The sequence below is a fragment of the Cervus canadensis genome, chromosome 2 (assembly GCF_019320065.1).
Source record: "Cervus canadensis isolate Bull #8, Minnesota chromosome 2, ASM1932006v1, whole genome shotgun sequence".
Lineage (NCBI taxonomy): Eukaryota > Metazoa > Chordata > Mammalia > Artiodactyla > Cervidae > Cervus > Cervus canadensis.
The window spans coordinates 28,451,711-28,474,422 of NC_057387.1; the positions used below are offsets into that span (position 1 = coordinate 28,451,711).

The 22,712-nt window shown below is 36.2% G+C and overlaps 1 protein-coding gene across 1 annotated transcript in view; it reads left to right on the plus strand.

Annotated features, from left to right (window-relative positions):
• The window catches only part of PTPN22 (protein tyrosine phosphatase non-receptor type 22), a 56,551-nt gene that overhangs the window by 15,314 nt on the left and 18,525 nt on the right, over positions 1-22,712 (plus strand). The window contains exons 2-11 of the mRNA XM_043460183.1: positions 1,276-1,384; positions 1,654-1,730; positions 1,857-1,952; positions 2,372-2,410; positions 3,574-3,645; positions 3,762-3,821; positions 4,380-4,522; positions 5,018-5,084; positions 8,999-9,076; positions 12,367-12,453. Of these exons, the coding sequence (XP_043316118.1) occupies positions 1,276-1,384; positions 1,654-1,730; positions 1,857-1,952; positions 2,372-2,410; positions 3,574-3,645; positions 3,762-3,821; positions 4,380-4,522; positions 5,018-5,084; positions 8,999-9,076; positions 12,367-12,453 (828 nt within the window). The remainder of the gene's footprint in view (positions 1-1,275; positions 1,385-1,653; positions 1,731-1,856; positions 1,953-2,371; positions 2,411-3,573; positions 3,646-3,761; positions 3,822-4,379; positions 4,523-5,017; positions 5,085-8,998; positions 9,077-12,366; positions 12,454-22,712) is intronic.

Consider the following 22,712-nt stretch of genomic DNA (forward strand, 5'->3'; position numbering starts at 1 on the left):
ACCCCAAATTTCTCTCTGTACTATAATATTGGCAAGTGAGAATAATTTTATTTATTTATTGTTTTAGTAACAATACCTTTTCTTTATTAAACAGGTACTCTGTATCAGTACCACACATTTGATAACTCATTTAATTCACTCTCAACTCTAAGACAAATATCCTCCCATTTTACTTAAAAAGCAACTGAGACACTGAAAGATTAAATAACTTGCCCAGCTTCATTCAGCCAATACTGTGCCCATCTCAAAAGTATACACTGGAATCAACCACAAAGCTGATTAACAATACAGATGCCCACACATTGCCAGTGATTGCCATTAGTCATGGGATACAGGTCACAATACAGGTTAAGCCCTGACTCTAGTTCTAGGCTACCTCAGTTTAGAATTCTGAGCACTGTGTTTGGTAGTTTTGTGATCTTGGGGCACTTATTTCTCTGTGTCTCAGTTTCCTCATCTTTTAAAAACAGAGAATAAGGAGATACTTTTAAGGAGATACTTCACTGCCTTTTTCAACCATATTATGCTATCCTCTGACTGACCCAGATGATAGTCTACAAATGAAATATGATACTATTTAAAGATTCATGTTTGGTTGAGGGATGGACTTGAAGTTTAGGTTATGTAAAAGGATGACTGCTTTGGGGACTGAAATCTTGGAAATTTTGCTAACTAGAGAGGTGGTATTCATCTTAAGCTCCATTTTTACTTAAAATAGTCCTGTAATAGCTGTAAAGAAAGTCAGTCAAATGTTTACTATCTGACTCTTTGGATGGAACACAGAATGTGTGTTATTTTTAAAAAAATATTCACTAGTTTCACCTCTAAGTTTTTTCTATTTGTAGCTCAGTTGCCTTAAGTGTGATCTTTTCACTTCTCCAAATGTCACTGAACCCTGTTGTCCTTATGCTCTGGGTTCCCTTGTGAATGGAACCAGCCCTAGAGGATACTATGTGTGAGTGTGTGTTACTTGTTCAGTTGTGTCTGTCTCTTTACAACTCCATGGACTGTAACTTGCCAGACTCCTCTGTCCATGGGATTCTCCAGGCAAGAATACTGGAGTAGGTAGCCATTCCCTTCTGCAGGGAATATTCCTGACCCAGGGATCAAACCTGGGTCTCCTGCAACTGCAGGCAGATTCATTACGGTCTGAGCCACCAGGGAAGATAAAACAGCTGAAGTGGAATATTTGGGCAGAGGGGAAGGAAAGCTCTCTAGAGATAGCTTCTTGCCTCTTTCCCCTAGGATGATTGAATTATTGTGATTTTATTACAGACGCTGAAAAGACTATCCGCCAAATATAAGGCAGATAAAACCTATCCCACAACCGTGGCTGAGAGGCCCAAGAATATCAAGAAAAACAGATATAAGGATATTTTGCCTTGTAAGTTTCATTTCTCCCTTTAAACTTGTACCTTTTCCCCAATTCAATCATCTTATCTCTTTTTACCCATTGGTTGTTATTCCTAATCCTGGATCATGGCTTTGACAAATTAGTTTGTACTGTATATGACTACAAAAGAACATTCATTCATTCATTCATTCATTCACTCTTCAATCACTTATGAGCATCCACTATTCACAGCGCTAGTTCCAGACTTACAGAAGCCCTCTGATCAAACCCTCTTAACTAGTCTTTCTTTTGTATTATAGATGACCATAGCCTAGTAGAACTGTTCATGATAACCTCTGATGAGGATTCCAGCTACATCAATGCCAACTTCATTAAGGTACATTGAGTATTCTGTATTTCTCTAGGTACTTAAAAAAGTGGGGGGTGGGGTGGGGTGGAGGAATACTAGATGAGAAGAGTATGTTTTTTGTAGTTACCCCGTGTAATTTCTGTTCCCCTATAGGGAGTTTATGGACCCAAGACTTATATTGCCACCCAGGGACCTTTGCCTACAACTATCCTGGACTTCTGGAGGATGATTTGGGAATACAGCATCCTGGTAAGTGCAGAGTTGCTTCTGTTACTATATTCTCTAGTTCTTAGAGATGTGGGGGATAGGGTGGCAGGATAAGTGACTGAGGTTTCCTATGTATCAGAATCATTGCTTTTTGGGGTCAGTTACTAGAATTTTGGTGTTCAGGCAACTTTTAGTCAAAATCACAAAGTCACTATTGTTCAGGGAAATAAAAGTTCTCTTCCTGACAGTCTCATTTGTTAACAAGAATTTATTGATTTGAATAGAGAAAAGGTAAGTGAGGACAGAAAAAGAAGGAGTAGGAGTAACATTTTGTAATTTATTAGGATTTGTTTTTTGGTTATAAAACAAAAAAAAAGAATGACACTTTTGGACTCTGGGACTCATGTATTAACTGCTTTTCTAACTGTATCAGTGTTTAAGTCTCTATTTTATTGCTCTAGATCATTGTTATGGCATGCATGGAGTTTGAAATGGGAAAGGTGAGTTCTGTTTAGTAAACCTAAAGGAAAAAAGAAAAAGAAGGGGGAAACTTGGTAGCAGAATTTTCCTTAACTGTGACTTGGTAGACATTTATGCTCATCTTCCTAGTCTTCAGTTTGTGAATGCCAAATGATTCTCAAGGCTTTTTTTTTTTTAACCCATGAGAACCTCTTTTGCCCATTTCCCCTGTGTTTTAAAACAAAAATAAAGTATACTTTTTAAAATAACAATTCTGTGAAGTAATTAGCCTCCAACTAATAAAAAAATTAAAAAAAAAACACAATTCATTTTCCTGTTGTTATTAATCAGACATTTTAGACTGCCAATCAGAGCTCCTTTTGTGCCACTTGGCATGGCCTTCACCAACCATGTATAGCTGGTGAGCACTTGAAATATGGCTGGTGTGGCTGAGGAACTCAGTTAGCTTATCTTAATGCATTTAAATTTAAAGAATGATATTCAATTCAGTTATTGGAAAACCTGATTTGGAACAACTTGGGTATGTGAATCTTTTTCAACCATAGGTTTTATGAAATCTAAATGGATATAAAATATTTCCAATGAAAATTTAGCATAGCAATTGAAATGTGCTTTAAACATAAAATTCATACTAGATTTTGAAGACAGTTAAAAAATGTCAAATATCTAATAACCATTTTTGATTGACTACAACTTGAAAATTTTTTTATTTATTGGGCTAAGATATAACAATTAACCCTACTATTTTTTTTCATTTTTGAATGTGGCTATTAGAAAAATCTTAATTATATATGTAGCTTGTATTATATTTCTATTGAACAACACTCTTTGAACCTACTGTTGCCATTCTGAATTGATACAATTCCAATTAAAACCAAAGGAACTTGGGGTTTCAGTTAGCTTGTATAGCTTTGTTTTAATCCTTTTGAAATACTGAAAATGTCAGATCCCTATTTCTACTTTTTGAGACTTCCAGGAAGTCTTAAATTTGTATATCCTTTCAGGTTTGTTTTCCCATCTTTGGAAAATTCAGACTTGTGTTGAAGTCCAAGGGCATTAGAAATTCCTAACCTAGGGTAGAGGACACAGCTGAATTTGCTTCTGAATGGGGGATAGGGTTTCACTGCCCAGGAACGACTAGAATATATGGAAGGAAATCACCACCTTTTGCTTTGTGCAACAGAAAAAATGTGAGCGCTACTGGGCTGAACCAGGAGACACGCAACTGCAACTTGGTCCTTTCTCCATTTCCTGTGTAAGTATGATGTCTATTTTCATTATGGCTGAGCAGATGCTCCAGAACCTACTTTATAGAGAGTAGTTTTTGAATATTAGTCTTTGAAATAACTAATATTTTGATTTACTTCTTAGGAGGCTGAAAATAGAAAATCTGATTATACAATCAGGACTCTAAAAGCCAAGTTCAATAGTGTAAGTATAGAACACTAAAGGTAAACTCAAAGCCTACAGAGACCAGGCAAGTAAATGTACATGTATGTGATGCAGTCTGTGGGGGATGGAAGGGCCTTTGATGTTCTGGATAGACCATAATATCCAAAAGAGACCTTTGGTGTAATCTGTGTTCCCCAACCTATTTCACACCAACGGCCCACATGTAAAATGATATTATTTCTAGGGTGAATAGAGGCTGGGAACCAACTTGAAAGCTCAGACTCCTCTGTTTCTCTAAGGCAAAGGGATTTAGTACCTCAGCCTGCGTGTGACTCATTTAAAGGATACCAGTTGGGAAGCTCTGGTTTGGACCATTTTCACATCTACCTTCTCTTGTGAGTAGATAGGGACAGGCCAATAGTGAGTGACCTGAAATAACTTATAATTGTTCTTACAGGGCACGTGGTCTGTAGGGAAGAAGATTCCATAAATTGCAAAAAAGATAAAGATGCTACTTAGTAAGACAGAGTAATCTTGTGATAGAATGAGGTGACATGCTAATCTTGAACTCTCCTTTTATTCTGGTTATTTTTATAGGAAACTCGAACCATCTATCAGTTCCATTATAAGAATTGGCCAGACCATGATGTGCCTTCATCTATAGACCCTATTCTTGAGCTCATTTGGGATGTGCGTTGTTACCAAGACGATAACAGTGTTCCCATATGCATTCACTGCAGGTATGATGCTGTTGTATGAACCTTCTCCCCAGAATAAACCAAATGTCACACTCAGGCCAGGACTCCTGCTTTTAACCAAAGGAAGACTGACTTTGTTGGAATTTAAACCCTACATAGATGTAGGTTCCTAATTTGAGGCTCATTTTTTCCAGTCAGTCAGAAAAGAATCAAGTTTAAAAATGAGAATGATTGAAAGAGAAAGGTCAATAGAAGAAACTGATAAATTCAATCTGAGAATTAATGTTTGGTTTTTTTTTTCTGATAAATTACTTGCAACAGCACAGCTCTAGAGACGTTTTGCTGTGAGAACTTGCCTAAGACCTGTCCTGAGGCTTGGTGTAGTCTGTGGCAACTGAAAAACGTGTTCTGGGAAATGGTAGGGTTTAGACAGTTTCATGGTCTCTAGATTTCTTCTTCCTCAAATCTGCTGGTGAAATTTTTCAGCTACGATCCACTCTCTGCAACTATACATGCTACTGTGATCTTTCATTTCAGTGCTGGTTGTGGAAGGACTGGTGTTCTCTGTGCTATTGATTACACGTGGATGTTGCTAAAAGATGGGGTGAGTTTTTCTCAATAGGCACTTGCTATTTTCTTAACCTTGTTACTTTCAGATTTAGAAATTGTCTGGTTCTTCAAAACATCTGTCTTTAGGATTCTAGAATATTCACTTGTAGATTGGTTTTGTCAGACAATTAACTTAGTTCCTAAATTGGTGGTTCTCAAAATGTGGTCCCCAGACAAGAAGCATCAGTAACACCCAGGGAACTCATTAGAAATGCAAACTTTTGGGCCCCACCTCAGATGAACTGAAGCAGAAACTCTGGATGGGGTGGGGCCAGCAAGGTACTTCTGGACAGAAGTAGTTTTCATAACCACTGTCCTAAATCACACTTACCCTTCCTTTAGCCAGGTAACTTGCATTACAGAATTTCGCTGCTTTCTGTCAAACCTTAACATGAATCAGCCATAGGTGTACATATGTCCCCTCCCTCTAGGACCTCCCTACCATCTCCCTCCCGATCCCACCCCTCTAGATTGATACAGAGCCCCTGTCTGAGTTTCCTGAGCCATACAGCAAATTCCTATTGGCTATCTATTTTACATATGGTAATATAAGTTTCCATGTTACTCTTTCCATACGTCTACCCTCTCCTCCCCTCTCCCCATGTCCATAAGTCTATTCTCTATGTCTGTTTCTCCATTGCTGCCCTGTAAATAAATTCTTCAGTACCATTTTTCTAGATTTCATATATATGCATTAGAATATGATATTTATCTTTCTCTTTCTGACTCACTTCACTCTGTATAATAGGTTCTAGGTTCATCCACCTCATCAGAACTGACTCAAATGCATTCCTTTTTATGGCTGAGTAATATTCCATTGTGTATATGTACCACAACTTCTTTATCCCTTCATCTGTCGATGGACATCTAGGTTGCTTCCGTGTTCTAGCTATTGTAAATAGTGCTGCAATGAACACTGGGATACATGTGTCTCTTTCAATTTTGGTTTCCTCAGGGTATATGCATAGGAATGGGATTGCTGTGTCGTATGGTGGTTTTATTCCTAGTTTTTAAAGGAATCTCCATACTGTCTTCCATAGTGGCTGTATCAATTTACATTCCCACCAACAGTGCAAGAGCATTCCCTTTTCTCCACACCCTCTCCAGCATTTATTGTTTGTAGACTTTTTGATGATGGCCATTCTGACTGGTGTGAGGTGATATCTCATAGTAGTTTTGATTTCTATGTCTCTAATAATGAGCGATGTTGAGCACCTTTTCATGTGTTTATTAGCCATCTGTATGTCTCCTTTGGAGAACTGTCTGTTTAGGTCTTTTTCCCACTTTTTGATTGGGTTGTTTGTTTTTCTGACATTGAGTTGTATGAGCTGCTTGTATATTTTGGAAATTAATCTTTTGTCAGTTGTTTCATTTGCTATTATTTTCTTCCATTTTGAGGGTTGCTTTTTCACTTTGCTTATAGTTTCCTTTGCTGTGCAAAAGCGTTTACGTTTAATTGGGTCCCACTTGTTTACTTTTGTTTTTATTTCCATTACTTTAGGAGGTGGGTCATAGAGGATCTTGCTTTGATTTATGTCATCGAGTGTTCTGCCTATGTTTTCCTCTAAGAGTTTTATAGTTTCTAGTCTTACATTGAGGTCTTTAATCCATTTTGAATTTATCTTTGTGTATAGTGTTAGAAAGTTTCATTCTTTTACGTGTAGCTGTCCAGTTTTCCCAGCACCATTTACTGAAGAGGCTGTCTTTGCCCCATTGTATATTCTTGCCTCCTTTGTCAAAAATAAGGTACCCATAGGTGCATGGGTTTATTTCTGAGCTTTCTTTCTTGTTCCATCTGTGTATATTTCTGTTTTTGTGCCAGTGTGTTGATGACTGTAGCTTTGCAGTATAATCTGAAGGCAAGAAGGTTGATTCCTCCAGCTCCATTCTTCTTTCTCAAGACTGCTTTGGCTATTCGGGGTCTTTTGTGTTTCCATATGAATTGTGAAATTTTTTGTTCTAGTTCTGTGAAAAATGCCATTGGTAATTTGATAGGGGTTGCACTGAATCTGTACATTGCATTTGGTAGTATAGTCATTTTCACAATATTAATTCTTCCTACCCAGGAACATGGAATATCTCTTCATCTGTTTATGTCGTCTTTAATTTCTCTCATTAGTGTCTTATAATTTTCTGTGTACATTTCTTTTGTCTCCTTAGGTTAGTTTATTCCTAGATATTTATTCTTTTTGTTGCAGTGGTGAATGGGTTTGATTCCTTAATTTCTCTTTCTGATTTTTCATTTTTAGTATATAGAAATGCAAGTGATTTCTGTATATTGATTTTGTATCCTGCAACTTTGCTAAATTCACTGATTAGCTCTAGGAATTTTCTGATACTATCTTTAGGGTTTTCTATATACAGTATCATGTCATCTGAAAACAGGGAGAGCTTTACTTCTTCTTTTCTGATCTGGATTTCCTTTATTTCTTTTTCTTCTCTGATTGCTCTAGCTAGGACTTCCAGAAATATGTTGAATAATAGTGAAGAAAGTGGACACCCTTGTCTTGTTCCTGATCTTAGGGGGAATGCTTTTAGTTTTTCACCATTGAAAACAATGTTTCCTGAAGGCTTATCATAATGGCCTTTACTATGTTGAGGTAGTTTCCTTATATATCCATTTTTGAAGAGTTTTAATCATAAATGGATGCTGAATTTTGTCAGAGGCTTTTTCTGCATCTATTGAGATTATAATATGGTTTTTAATCATTCAATTTGTTAATATAGTTTATCATTGATTGATTTGTGTATATTGAAGAATCCTTGCATTCCTGGAATAAACCTAACTTGATCATGGTGTATGAGCTTTTTGATGTGTTGCTGAATTCTGTTTGCTAAAATTTTGTTAAGGATTTTGGATCTATGTTCATCAGTGATATTGGCCTATAGTTTTCTTTTTTTGTGCTGTCTTTGTCTGGTTTTGGTATCAGGGTGATAATGGCCTCATAGAATGAGCTTGGAAGTGTTCCTTCCTCGGCAATTTTTTGAAAGAGTTTTAGAAGGCTAGGCATTAGCTCTTCTCTAAATGTTTGATAGACTTCTCCCATGAAGTCATCTGGTCCTGGGCTTTTATTTTCTGGGAGATTTTTGATCACAGCTTCAATTTCAGTGCTTGTAATTGGGTTGTTAATAATTTTTATTTCTTCCTGGTTCAGTCTTGGAAGATTGAACTTTTCTGAGAATCTGTCCATTTCTTCCAAGTTATCCATTTTATTGCCATATAGTTGTTCATAATAGTCTCTTATAATCCTTTGTATTTCACATTGTTTGTTGTAACCTCTCCTTTTTCATTGCTAATTTTGTTGATGAGTCTGGCTAAAGGTTTGTCAATTTTGTTCATCTTCTCAAAGAACCAACTTTTAGTTTTATTAACCTTTGCTATTGTGTCTTTCATTTCTTTTTCATTTATTTCTGCTCAGATATTTATGATTTCTTTCCTTCTACTAATTTTGGGGGTTTTTTGTTCTTCTTTTTCCAGTTGTTTTAAGTGTAAAGTTAGTTTTTCTTGTTTCTTGAGGTAGGATTGTATCGCTATAAACTTCCCTCTTAGAACTGCTTTCACTGCATCCCATAAGTTTTGAGTTGTCATGTTTTCATTGTCATTTGTTTCTAGAAATTTTTTTATTTCCTTTTTGATTTCTTCAGTAACCTCTTGGTTATTTAGAAATGTGTTGTTTAATCTCCATGTGTTTGTGTTTCTTACAGTTTTTTTCTTGTAATTGATATCTTCGCTCATAGCATTGTGGTCAGAGAAGATGCTTGATATGATTTCAATTTTCGTGAATTCACTGAGGTTTGATTTGTGACCCAAGATGTGGTCTATCCTGGAGAATGTTCCATGTGCACTTGAGAAGAAGGTGTATTCTTCTACATTTGGATAGTAAGATATTTTTTCCTTTTCTTTGATAGATAATTCCTGAGAACTTCAGTGTTTTTAGTTTGATCCAGGAAATGCGAACACAGAGGCCTTCATTAGTTCAAACTCAGGTATGGACTATGGGGAATAATATAACATGTCTGAGTCTAGTTCCATCTCTTTATTTAGTAACAGCAAGGCATCCAAAAATAGCTGACTGCTTTACTATCAAGGATTTTGGTCCATTTCCACTTCCTCTAACTCTGAATATCCCAATATTTTTCCTGTATACCTTGCCCTGGACCAAAATCCTTTCATTCCTTATATTTTATTGTCTGTTCAGAAAATATTAACAAAGCAATATAACAGTTCTTACAAAGGATATTGAAAAAATCTACAAAACTATTTGACCTATTGGAAAGAAATAGCTGGGTCAGGTTAACCTGAAATTTTGTGGTGGTAATTCATTTCTGAAACCATACAAAATTAGAGATTTGTAATTTCTTCTTCAGGAGGTGGTAACAGAATCTGGAGAATTATATTATTTTCTTCATTTTAGAAAACAATAAAAAATTTACAAATCATCCATAATTTTGTCACCTAGAGAGAGTCACTGTTACTATTTTTCTATAGTTTTTCCTGGTCCTTATTGTATGCATATTTAAAGAAAATTTTAAAAACTCCATAATTACAATATATTATATATATGATTATATATGTATCATAGTATATGATTAACCCACCCTAGATTGCTCATACCTATTCATTCCATAAGAAATGCTTTCCACCTGTTCTCTCTTCTCCAGCTCACATTCTATCTCTTAGGTGAAACATTCCCAGCCCAAATCTCTCACATTCTATAATATTTCAGCACCCATGTATGTGTTATCTCACTCAGTCATGTCTGACTCTTTGCGACCATGGACTTCTCTATCCATGGAATTCTCCTGCCAGGCTTCTCTATCCAGTATCCAGAATACTGGAATGGGTGGCCATTCCCTTCTCCAGAGGATCTTCCCAACCCAGGGATTGAACCTGGGTCTCCTGTATTGCAGGCAGCTTCTTTACCATCTGAGCCACCAGGGAGGCCCAACACCCATATTTTATACATATTTCAACACCAATAATTTTACCTATATTTCTAAATGGTCTCCATCTTTAAGATAGAGTTTAGCATTCGCCCATTCATTCTTTCATCAAACATTCACTGGTTTTTATTAGGTAAGAGACTTTTGTCATGGTGACTTTTTTCTGATGACTCAGGGATAAACAATCTGTGTACAAAGCAAGAGACGCAGGAGATGTAGATTTCATCCCTGAGTTGGGAAGACCCCCTGGAGGAGGGAGTGGCAAACCACTCCAGTATACTTGCCGAGAAAATCCCAAGGACAGAGGAGCCTGGTGGTCTACAGTCCACGGGGTCACAAAGAGTTGGACACGACTGAAGCAACTAAGCACACAGCACATTTCTGCACAGTTTGTTACAACTGTTCTTATTGCTAAAATAGCAAGACCCTCGTGTTAAAGCCGGAGGAGGCAATGGCACCCACCCCAGTACTCTCGCCTGGAGAATCCCAGGGACGGAGGAGCCTGGTGGGCTGCAGTCCATGGGGTCGCTAAGAGTCGGACATTACTGAGTGACTTCACTTTCACTTTTCACTTTCGTGCATTGGAGAAAGAAATGGCAACCCACTCCAGTGTTCTTGCCTGGAGAATCCCAGGGACGGGGGAGCCTGGTGAGCTGCTGTCTATGGGGTTGCACAGAGTCGGACACGACTGAAGCGACTTAGCAGCAGCAGCAGCAGTGTTTAAAGCACTTACAAATGAACTTGAACACAGGTTTAGAAGTAAAACAATTGACAATGGTACTTTAGATATTTTTATGTAAAAGTTGTAAATCAAAGGGAAAAAATTAGAGCTATTATAATATAAACCTTCTGTTTGGCCCACACAGGTTTTCCGCTAATAGTGGAAAAAGAGAATTCTTTTTCATGTGTTATGACTGTAGGTGTTTTCTATATTCAACCTTTAGGGGGGAAAGTTTATGTGAAATGAAAGCATTGGCTGGTTTAAGGCTGTCAGACTTAAGAGAAGGCCAATCCATGTAGATGTATAAAGATTCCAGGAAGTATGCAACCTAATTGTATAACATTAAACTTTATTACTGAATCAATAAATAAAGTCATACATCATTTCAGAAAAAGTCCATTTCAGGCCTATATGTAAGAGTTGGAAGACAGCTGACATAGTTTTAAGTTAGCTTTCACATTTTGGCATTATCAACAACTATTTGGGCAAATAACTTACCTGCTGTAGCTGCTTTTTCTGATACCGCTCTAACCAGGAAATAGCACTGTAACCAGATGAGTGCTTCCTATCTGATTTTCCTGTCTTCTTTAGAAAAAATTGAAGAGTGGGCCAATGGCTGTGTTGGATGATACAGTCTCTGCACTATTCTCCTGCTACAATTATTTTTGGCAAAAGTTATATTTTGTATACGATTGTGTGAAGTGTCATCGAAAAACCTGAATAGGCCTATTTAGGTGAAAAATAGATCCAAAAATCAAGTGCTTGAGCAAGTACAGAGGCAAAAACAAGGTAGTAAAAACCCATAAACCTGTAATTATAGCGGTCTCATTTCACTGCAGTGGAATTCCTTTATAACCACAAATTTCTAAAGTCTATTTAGTGGTCTTCTTTTCTTTGGTATCTTTGCTAAGACAGAATTTCAGCAGCTTGATCCAAATGCACTAAACTAAGAGTCAAAGGTTCAGGTACTAAGCCAAGACATTGAAATTACTTCTGAATGATCTCAGGCAAATCAGGTTAACAGGGTTAACAACCTAACTGCTTTATAGATCAACTGTGAGAGTCATAGCAAAGCTATCTATTAGCCATCAAGAACATCAACCTACCTTTTCCCAGGAGAGATGAATTACCCCCAAAAATGCATCTGGAATGAAACAAAAAACAATTTTTCTTTTTTTTTTGCCATGTGGCATGCAGAATTTTAGTTTCCCCACCAGGGATCAAACCTGTGCCCCTTGCAATGGAAGAGCAGAGTCTTAACCACTGGACCTCCAGGGAAGTCCCTGGAATGAAAATTTTAAAGTGTGAGCAAACAAAATTAGAGGGAGGATAGTGGAAGGAAAGATAAATAAGAAAGTGGGGTTAGAATATAAAAAGCGTGCTGCAAGGTCCTTGTATATTAGCTAGAGGTAGATCAAATATTTAACTGTTTCTAGCACCCTAAAAATGCTTTGAAACCTGACATGGGCTGCACAGACATAAGGCACTATCTTTAAACTAATGTTTCAGGTTTACTATACTAGGATTTGATTGGCATTCATACTCCTGAAATTCTGTTAGTTCACCAAGTTTTTGTTTATTTTCATTTGTTCCGGTTTGCGATGCTCTTCAGCAACAGTATGAGCTGGTCTACAATGCGGTATTAGAACTATTTACGAGACAGATGGATGTTATCAGGGATAAACACTCTGGAACAGAGGTACATTTTAAATTTGATGTTTTGCAAAAAAAATGTTTTCATGTTGATTTTGGTCAAAGGATCTCAGATTAGTTGCAGGGCGACTTAAAATTTATGATCACAACTAAACTGGAGTGTCAGATGTGCATGCGGCTGCACTATAAATCTCCTATGAAGAAGGACAATTTAATTGAAGTACTTTAACTTAGAAAGTTAATGTCTTGGTTAACCTTTTGCATACCATTTTCAGCTCAATTTAGAAACCATAGGAGTGGGTGAAAGGGCAAGCATATATTCTGCTTTCATGTTTTAGACAGTTGTGCAGCAAGTTAGAAATTAGAGTGACAATTATAAAGTGAAATTGTAGTTGAGTACTTTACATTATTTTTCAGGTTACTCAAGCTTCATTTTGATGGCATATGTGTCATCAAATTTTGAGAATATTTTAGAATAGCCAAAGGATTCTTAGCTAAAAATGCTGGGTATAAAAACAATTATGGTTTGGCCAAATTCTAATTGAAAAATATTGAGCATTCTAGCTATATTATTTTGAGCTTATCACAAAAACTGATGTCAAATATTTACTATGGAATCACGAAGTACTAGATTCTGAACAAACCTTAATAAGACAAAATTACTGATTTACCTTTCAGGGTGTATGTAATATATACAAATTAATTAAAATTTTAACACCACATTTCGTATTATGCATCTGAAAATATTCACCGAGTACCTACTGTTTTCACAGTATTCGGAATACAAAGTATATAAGATGTGACTCTCACAACTCCTATCACTAGAATGATGAAGCATTTGGAGTGAAAAAAAAAATAAAAAAACTGTTGAGGCTAGAGAATGAACTATGCAATCCTATAGTGAATGTCAGCTCCAAAGAAAAGTGTAGGAGATGAAAACCAAAATATAGTTGCCAGACATTGTTACTTATATCCTGTTCATGCCTACTTCATTGGCTAGTACTCCCAAAACAAGTTTAAATAACAGAAGTGATTGCATGACCTAATTTTAGTGGAAGAGATTCTCATGTTTTACTACTAACTGTGATGTTGATTTGATTGGAGTTATTTTATTTATTTGTTTATTTTATTATCTTTTTTGGCTGTGCTGGGTCTTCATTGCTGTGTGAGGGCTTTCTCTAGTTGTGGCAAGTGGGGGCTACTCTCTGTTGCAGTGTGCAAGCTTCTCATTGTGGTGGCTTCTCTTGTTGCAGAGCATGGGCTCTAGATGCATGGGCTTCATAGTTTCAGCTTGTGGGCTTTAGAGTATTGGCTCAGTAGTTGTGGTTCAAGGGCTCAGTTGCCCCATGGCATGTGAGATTTTTCCAGACCAGGGATTGAACCTGTGTCTCCTGCACTGGCAGGTAAATTCTTCTGGACCACCAGGGAAGTCTGAGATATATCTTTTAATTGTTTAAAGGAAGTATTAATTGACATCTATTTTATTAAGAATTTTTTTCAGAAAGAATGTTGAAGTCTATCAACTGCATATCTTTGCATTTATAGAATGAGCACATGGATTTTCTCCTTTGACATGATGATACAGTCATATTCTTGCTCTTAGAATAAAACCTTCTTGAACAAAGAATATCCTCCTAACATGCTGTTGGAGTATGTGGGTTAATATTTTAGGTTCCAGGGAATGTCAGTACTCAGATACAGCCCATGGCTCCAGACAGTTGAGTTGTTTGGAGTGTGCCCTTAGTCAATAAATAGGAACATAGGAACATGGTTCAACCTCCCACAGAAGGAATTGATTAACATCAGCCAAGGAGGACTTCTGTTTCTGGGAATATCAAGTGGATATACTTTTCCCTATTCTTTCCACTAAATACAACTAGAAACCCTGGACAACATACATATAAAATAAATATAAGAAATATAAGACTTAAAATAAATATAAGACTCTGAAAGACGGAGAGAAGACAGACCATCTAGGAACATTGGGACCCAAGGAAAGACATGAAGGTAAGTTCCTTGAGTTTTCTTTTTCTTCATATATCACAGATTTGGAACTGAAGAAACCAACAAATTGGAAGGGCCAACAGTGCAGACAACAAAAAAAAACAACAAAATCCTGCTCTCTCTAGTCAAAGAACCAGGAAAGGGGCAGCCGAGCAAACCAGAAAACTTTAAGATAATAAGTATTTTACTTCAGTCAACACCAAAGAAAAAAATGGCCCTCAACCCCACCTATGCCAACAAAGAAGTGGAGAGCCTAGATTTCCATCCCCACAAAAACGATGATGCAGAGAAGGACAACAGGTCAGCTATAAATACTCTCTCTATCAGAAGGGCAGTGTTATGTGTCATTTTTGTGATCATTCTAATAAAGAAAAATATACAATCATTTAAAATAAGAAAAAGTCAAGTAAAGAGCTAGGAGTTTTATCTCCACTGACCTGCAATGAGGTTTCCCTGCAGTGTCAGTGGAAACCAGGTGGGGAGCCTGAGTTTCTACCTGGCAGTAACGTGGTACCCCAACGTCTCTCCACTGATGGAGTGTCAGAAGAGGCCTAGTGGAGAGTCAGGACTTTCAACATCATCCAGCAGTAATGAGACCACCCAGACCATGGTGTCAATAGAGACCACCTGGAGAGCCTCTCCCATGGTGTCTCCCTTCAGGTGTTAACAGAGACTGTGAGAAACTGGTGGAGATTGAATCCATTTGGCAATGGCAAGGCAGTAATGAGGTAGCACCCCCACCCTTCTTCTTTCCCCTGTCAGAATGGATTTTTAAAAGCTACCCCAATTAAAAGGGAATAATATAACAATACAAAAATATCTAGATTTCATGTGAAAAATCACTTGCCATACCAAGAACCAGGAGGATCTCAAACCAAATGAGTAAAAGATAATCAACAGATGACAACACTAAGATGACAGAGATGTAAGAATTACCTGACAAAGATTCTAAAGCAGCCATGATTAAAATGCTTCAGTGAGCAATTACAGGCATGCTTAAAACAAATGAAAAAATAAAAAGTCTCAGCAAAGAAATATAAAGACCTTGCAAAGAAAGAGAAGGTATAAGAAGAACTGAAAAGGAATTTTACAGTTGAAAAATAACAGTAATGGAAACAAAACAGCTCAGTAGATGGATTTAACGGCAGAGTACAGGGCACAAGGAAAGAATTAATGAATCGAAAGACAAAACAATAGAAACTGCCCAATTTGAGCAATAGAAATAAAATAGACTAAAAAATAAAATAAAAATAAAATATAGAACTTCAGGAAACTAAGTGACAATGACAAAACCCCTAGCATTAGTGTCATTGATGTCCAAGGAGGAAAGGAGAAAAAAGGCAAGTCTAAAAAAGCACTGAAATTCTCATCATAAGTAAACTTCAGAAAACTAAATACAAAAATTTCAGGAAGCAGCCAAAGAAAAATGATATTAACTGAAGGGGAGAAACAATTAGAATGAAAATTAATATGTCATCAGAAAACATGGGGGCCAGAAAGAATGGCACAGTATTTTACAAGTGCTGAAGGAAAAAAGCTTGTCAATAGATTTCTACATCCAGTAAAAAATATCCTTCAAGAATGAAGGGGAAATCAAAACACTCTCAGATGAAGAAAAACTAAGGCGATTTGTTGCCAGTAGATAGACCTACCCTAAAAAAAATGGCCAAGGAATTTTTCTAATAGAAAGGAAAGGAAAAAATAATATGGTAAGCAACATGGGTAAATATAGGTTTTCCTTTTTCTCTTGATTTTTCTAAACTATTTAAATGATTGAAGTGAAAATTATAACACTGATATGGTTCTAAATGTATTAGAGGAAATACTTAAGACAACTGCATTATGAAAAAGGAAGGGTTAGACACATAAAGGGAGGTAAGGCTTCTGTATTGAATTAGTAAAACAGTAACACTTACAGACTTTGATAAGTCATGAATATATGGTGTAATTACTAGAGTCACTCCTACAAAAACTGTACAAAAGTATATTTTTTTAAAAAAATTATAGGTAAATCAAAATGAAATTCCAAATATGCAGGAAAGAGAAAAAGGCAGGAAAAAGAAATGAGAAATGGAGAACAAACAGAAAATAACAGATAAAGTTGGAGACTTAAGCTCTACCACATTAATAATTACACTGAGAGTAAGTAGTACAAATATACCAATTAACAGACAGATTGGCAGAGGGTATTGAAAACATGACCCACTATATGCTGTTTGTAAGAAACACATTTCAAATATATAGGTTGATTTAAAATAAAGGATTAGAAAAATACATACCCTGTAAACATGAATAAAGGGAAAGCAGGCGTAGCTATATTAATATCAGAGAGACCTCAGAATAAAGAGTTATTCTCCCACAGCAAGGGAGGGATATTGTATGATAAAAGGGTCAATCCACCAATAAGATGTATTTAACAATCCTAAGTGTGTATGGGCCAGACCTGCAAGATGTGTGAAGCAAAAATTGATAGGATTAAAAGGAGCAATAGAAAAATCCACAGTTATATTTGGAGACTTCAATACCCCTCTCTCAAAATTTATAGAACTCAGCAAGAACTGTGCAAGAATATGTGAGAACTTAACACCACCACCACCAACTAACAGGATCAAATTGATATTTATAGGCGTCTCCACCTAACAACACAAGAATATACGTTCTTTTTAAGTGCTGATTGAACATATACCAAGGTAGATCACATCCTGGGCCATTAAACAATCTCAAAAATATAAAGAATTGATATCATATAGAATGTATTCTCTGAGTTCTATGGAATCAAAATCAAAGTTGATAAGAGAAGAATAACAAGAAAAGAACCAAGTACTTGGAAACCACATAAGACTCTTCGAAAAAATCCATTGAGTCAAGAAAGGAAGTTTAAAGAGAAATTTCTGAAAAACACATTGAACTGAATAAAAATGTGAAAACACCACATATTGAGATTTGTCACACAGAGCTCCAGGGGTGCTGAGAGTAAGGTTTATAGCACCCTAAATGCATACATTAAAAAACTGTCATTGTTGTTTAGTCACTAAGTTGTGTCCAATTCTTTTGTGACCCCATGGGCTGTAGCCCGCCAGGATCCTATGTCCATGGGATTTCCCAGGCAAGAATACTGGAGTGGGCTGCCATTTCCTTCTCCAGGGGACCTTCCTGACCCAGGAATAGCGACAGAGGAGCCTGGCAGGCTCCAGTCTATGGGATTGCAAAGAGCTGAACACAACTTAATGATTAAACAACTAACATATATATGTATATATAAACATATATATGTATTAAAATATAAATATATATGTATATATATATATCACATCTTCTTTATCCATTCATCTGTTGATGGACATTTAAATAGCTTCCATATCTTAGCTATTATAAATTGTGCTGCTATGAACATAAGGGTGCACGCATCTTTTCTTCATTTGTTGAAAACAAGTTTCTTTTTTAAAAAAAAAATATTTTTGAATTATAGTTTTGTCTGGATATATGCCCAGGAGTGGGACTGCTGGATTTTATGACTTTAGTTTTTTGAGGATCCTCCATACTGTTTTCCATTGTGACTGCACCGATTTACACTCCCACCAACAGTGTAAGAGGGCTCCCTTTTCTCCCTACCCTATCCAGTATTTATTTGTAGACTTTTTATTTTTTATTTTTATTTTTTTAAAATAAGTTTTATTGGAGAAAAATAGAACCACCACGTACACAGGGAAAAGAGCACAAAAATTCAACCGATACAGAACTGAAAGTCACAACTACCCAATGTTGTTTGCGATTACTTTTCAATTTCTTAAATGGCTTCCCTCAATTTTTTAAATAGCCTTGCCAATTTTTTTCAGCTGAAATAGCATCAAGTTTTCAAAAAATTAAGAGCCTCAGTGAAGGGACCAGCTTTTAAGATAACAAAGGTGACATCAAGAGTCACCTAATAGTACCAAGAGACAAGAGTCTCCTGATAGTACCAATTCTACCAAAAAATTCCTGAAGCACATAACTACTGAGTCTGGTAGAACAGTAGCTCAGAGACCATCAGGGATTAGTTAAAACACTGACTCAGACGGTCCAGTATGCAGAGAGGGCAAACAAAAAATTTGCATTTCCCTGTCAGATGAGATCACGTAAGAAAATCAAGGAGGTGCTAAGAAAATACAGGCAATGGCTGCTCAAAATAATTAAGAAGGCATTCTAAATACCACATATTATTAGACAACAGTGTGTAAAGTGATGCAATTAGAAAACAGGCAACTTAAAAAAAATGTGGTCACAGGTCTTTGGGAACTCAAGAAAACAATCAATAGCAAACACAAGAGCTGAAAGTCTCAGCTGAGGGTTGAAAGTGAAAGTGAAAGTGAAGTCGCTCAGTCCTATCGGACTCTTTGCGACCGCGTGGACTGTAGCCCACCAGGCTCCTCTGTCCATGGGATTCTCCAGACAAGAATACTGGAGTGGGTTGCCATTTCCTTCTCCAGGTATTTGTAGACTTTTTAATGATGGTCATCCAGACTGGTGTGAGGTAGTACCTCATAGTTTCGATTTGCAGTTCTCTAATAATTAGCAATGGTGAGCACCTTTTCATGTGCCTTTTGGCCACCTGTATATCTTTGGAGAAATGTCTATTTAGGTCTTCTGCTCATTTTTCGATTGGATTGTTTGGTTTTTTGTTATTGAGTTGTATGAGCTGTTTGTGTATTTTGGAAATTAAGCCCTTGTTGGTTGTATCACTTGCAAATATTTCTTCCTAGTCCCTAGGCTGTCTTTTTGTTTGTTTATGGTTTCCTTTGCTATGCAAAAGCTTGTTAGTTTGATTGGGTTCCATTTGTTTATATTAGCTTTTATTCTATTGCCTTGGGAGATTGACCTAAGAAAACATTGGTACAATTTATGTTAGAGAATTCTCTTTTTTTATGGTGTCATGTCTTATAAGTCTTTAAGCCATTTTGAGTTTATTTTTGTGTATGATATGAGGGTGTGTTCTAATTTCATTGTTTCACATTCAGCTGTCCAACTTTTCCACGATGACTTGCTGAAGAGACTGTTTTTCTCCATTGTCTCCTTTGTTGAAAATTAATTGACTGTAGGTGTGTGGATTTATGTCTGGGCTCTCTGTTCTTTTCCATTGTCCATATGTCTGTTTTTGTGTCTTTTTTCCATTTTTGAGTTGGCTGTTCTTGAGTCTTAGAAGTTCTCTAAATATTCTGGATATTAATCCTTATCAGATAATATGTGTGTTGCCCTTTTACTCTGTTGATTTTGCACTTTGATGCATATAAGTTTTTAATTTTCATAAAATCCAATTTGTCTCGTTGATAGTGCCTTTGGTGTCATATATATGAAATCATTGTCAGACCCAATGCCATGAAGCTTTCTAAGTTTTCTGAGTTTTAGTTTTAGCTCTTATGTGTAGGTATTTGATCCATTTTGAGTTAATCTTTGTATATACTGCAAGAATCCAACATTTTTTTGCATGTAGATGCCCAGTTTTCCCAGCATCATTTGTTGAAAAGGCTGTCTTTTCTCCATTGAATGCTCTTGGCAACCTCATCAAAAATCAATTGCTCATTGATTTCCCTGGTGGTCCAGTGGCTAAGACTCCACATTCTTTTTTTTTTTTTTATTTTTTTTTATTATTATTATTTTTTTTTTCCAGTGGGTTTTGTCATACATTGATATGAATCAGCCATGGATTTACATGTATTCCCAATCCCGATCCCCCCCTCCCACCTCCCTCTCCACCCGATTCCTCTGGGTCTTCCCAGTGCACCAGGCCGGAGCACTTGTCTCATGCATCCCACCTGGGCTGGTGATCTGTTTCACCATAGATAGTATACATGCTGTTCTTTTGAGACTCCACATTCTTGATGCAGGGAACCCAGGTTCAATCCCTGGTCAGGGAACTAGATCCCACATACTTCAACAAACATCAAAGGTCCTGCATGCCACAAATAAGACCCAACATAGCCAAATAAATATTTTAAACAATCAATTGCTCTTTCTGTGAGCTTACTGTTAGGCTCTCTATTTTATTCCATTAATCTGTATGGCTGTTCAATGTCAGTACCATATTGTTTTATTACTGTATGTTTGTAGTACCTCTTGATAACAGGAAGTTTAGGTCCTTCATCTTTGCTCTTCTTTTTCAAGATTGTTTCAGCTAGCCAGAGTCCCTTGAGATTCTGCATGAATTTTAAGATGAGGTTTTCTATTTCTGCAAACGCACTGTTTTGATAGGGATTGCACTGAATCTGTATATTACTTTGGGTAATGATATTGTAACAATAATAAAAACATCCACTTCATGAATATAGAATGCCTCCTCTTTTTTTATTTTTTGTCAGCAATGCTTTGTAGTTTTCAGCATGTCTTTCATTTCTTTGGTTAAATTTATTCATCAGTATGTATATTTTTGATGCTAATTGCTTTTCTAATTTTCTTTTCAGATTGTTTATTGTTACTTTATAATAATGCAACTGGTTTTTGTGTGGTGACTATATATTCTGCAACTTTGCTGAACTGGTTTTTTAGGTCTTGCAGTTTTGTGTGTGTGTGTGGAGTCTTTTCACATATAAAATCAAGTCATCTGTGAATGAAGATAACTTCACTTACTTCTTTTCCATTTTGATCTTTTTTTTGTGTGTGTGTCTAATTGCTTTGGCTAGACCCTCCAGTATTATGTTGACTAAAAGTGGTAAAAATTGGCATCCTTGTCGTATGCCTGATCTTGGGAGAAAGCTTTTAATATTTCACCATTGAGTATGATATTAGCTGTAGGTTTTTTATATATGGCCTTTATCAAATTGAGGAAGTTCCCTTAAATTCTCAGTTTATTAGAGTATTTTTATCAAGAATTTGTCAAATTTTTCTGCATCAATTGATATGATCATGTGGATTTCTTCCCTTTAATTCTCTTAATATGGTATATTACATTGATTTCTTATGTTGAAGATTGTTGCACAAGATTCCTTGTACTCTGGAAATAAATCCCAGTTGGTCAAGGGGTGTAATTCTTTTCCTATACTGAATTCAGTTTGCTAGTATTTTATTGAGGACTTTGCATCAATATTCATGAAGAATATTGCTCTGAGGCTTTCTTTTGCTTGTAGCATCTTTGTCCAGTTTTGTAACAGGGATTTCCTGTTCTCACAGGGTGATCAACTTGGCAGTGTCATTCAATTTCTAGGAAGAGTTTGTGCAGGTGTTTACTCTTCCTTAAATGTTTAGTCGAATTCACCAGTGAAGCTATCTGATCCTGGACTTTTCTTTGTTGGGAAAATATTTGATTACTGATTCAGTCTACTTACCAGTTGTAGTTCTATTCAGATTTTGCATTTCTTTCTGAGTCAGTTTTGGTTGATCAAGTGTTTCAGGAATTTGTCCATTTAATCCAGGTTATACAATTTGTTGGCATACAATTGTTCATATTATTATATATATTTTTTATTTCTATGAAATTGGTCATAATGTCCCCACTTTTATTTCTGTAATTTGAGATTTTAGCAATTTTAGTTTTCTTGTTTTTCCTTTGTCCGTCTAGTTAAAGGTTTGTGAATTTTTATTGATCTTTTCAAAGGATCAAATTTTGGTTTTGTTGGTTTTCTCCATTGTTTTCTTAGTCTCTATTTATTGCTGCTGTAATCTTTTAATATTTCCTTCCTTCAGCTGGCTCTGGGTTTAGTTTGTTCTTATGCTAGTTCCTTAAGATGTACAGCTAAATAATTGATTTGAAATCTTTCTTTTACACATTTATAGTTGTAAATTTACCTCTAAGAACTGCTTTCACTGTATCCCATATATTTTGGTATGATGTATTTTCATTTATTTCTAAGTATTCTCTCATTTCTATTGTGATTTCTCCTTTGACCCGGTAGTTGTTTAACATAGTTTATACATATGTGTGAATTTTCCAGTTTTTCCTGTTATTCATTTCTAGTCTCAATCCATTCTAATTGAAAAAGATACTTTGAAAAAAAAAAAAAGAAAAAGATACTTTGTATGACTTCTATTTTTTAAAATTTATTAAAGCTGTTTTGTGGCCTAATATATGGTCTGTCCTAGAGGCTGTTCCATAAATGTTCAGGAAGAATGTCTGTATTGCTGGGTAGAGTGTTTTATAAGCGTGTGTTAGTTCTTATAGGTTTATGTGCTTATTCACGTCTGTCCTCTATTTCTTGTTGATCTTCTGATTGTTCTATTATTAAAAGTGGAGTATTAAATTCTCTGTATCAGTTTACTAGGCTTACTGTAACAAGTACTGTAAACCAAGGGGGGCTTAAAACTCGCAGTTCTGGAGCCACAAAGTCTAAAACC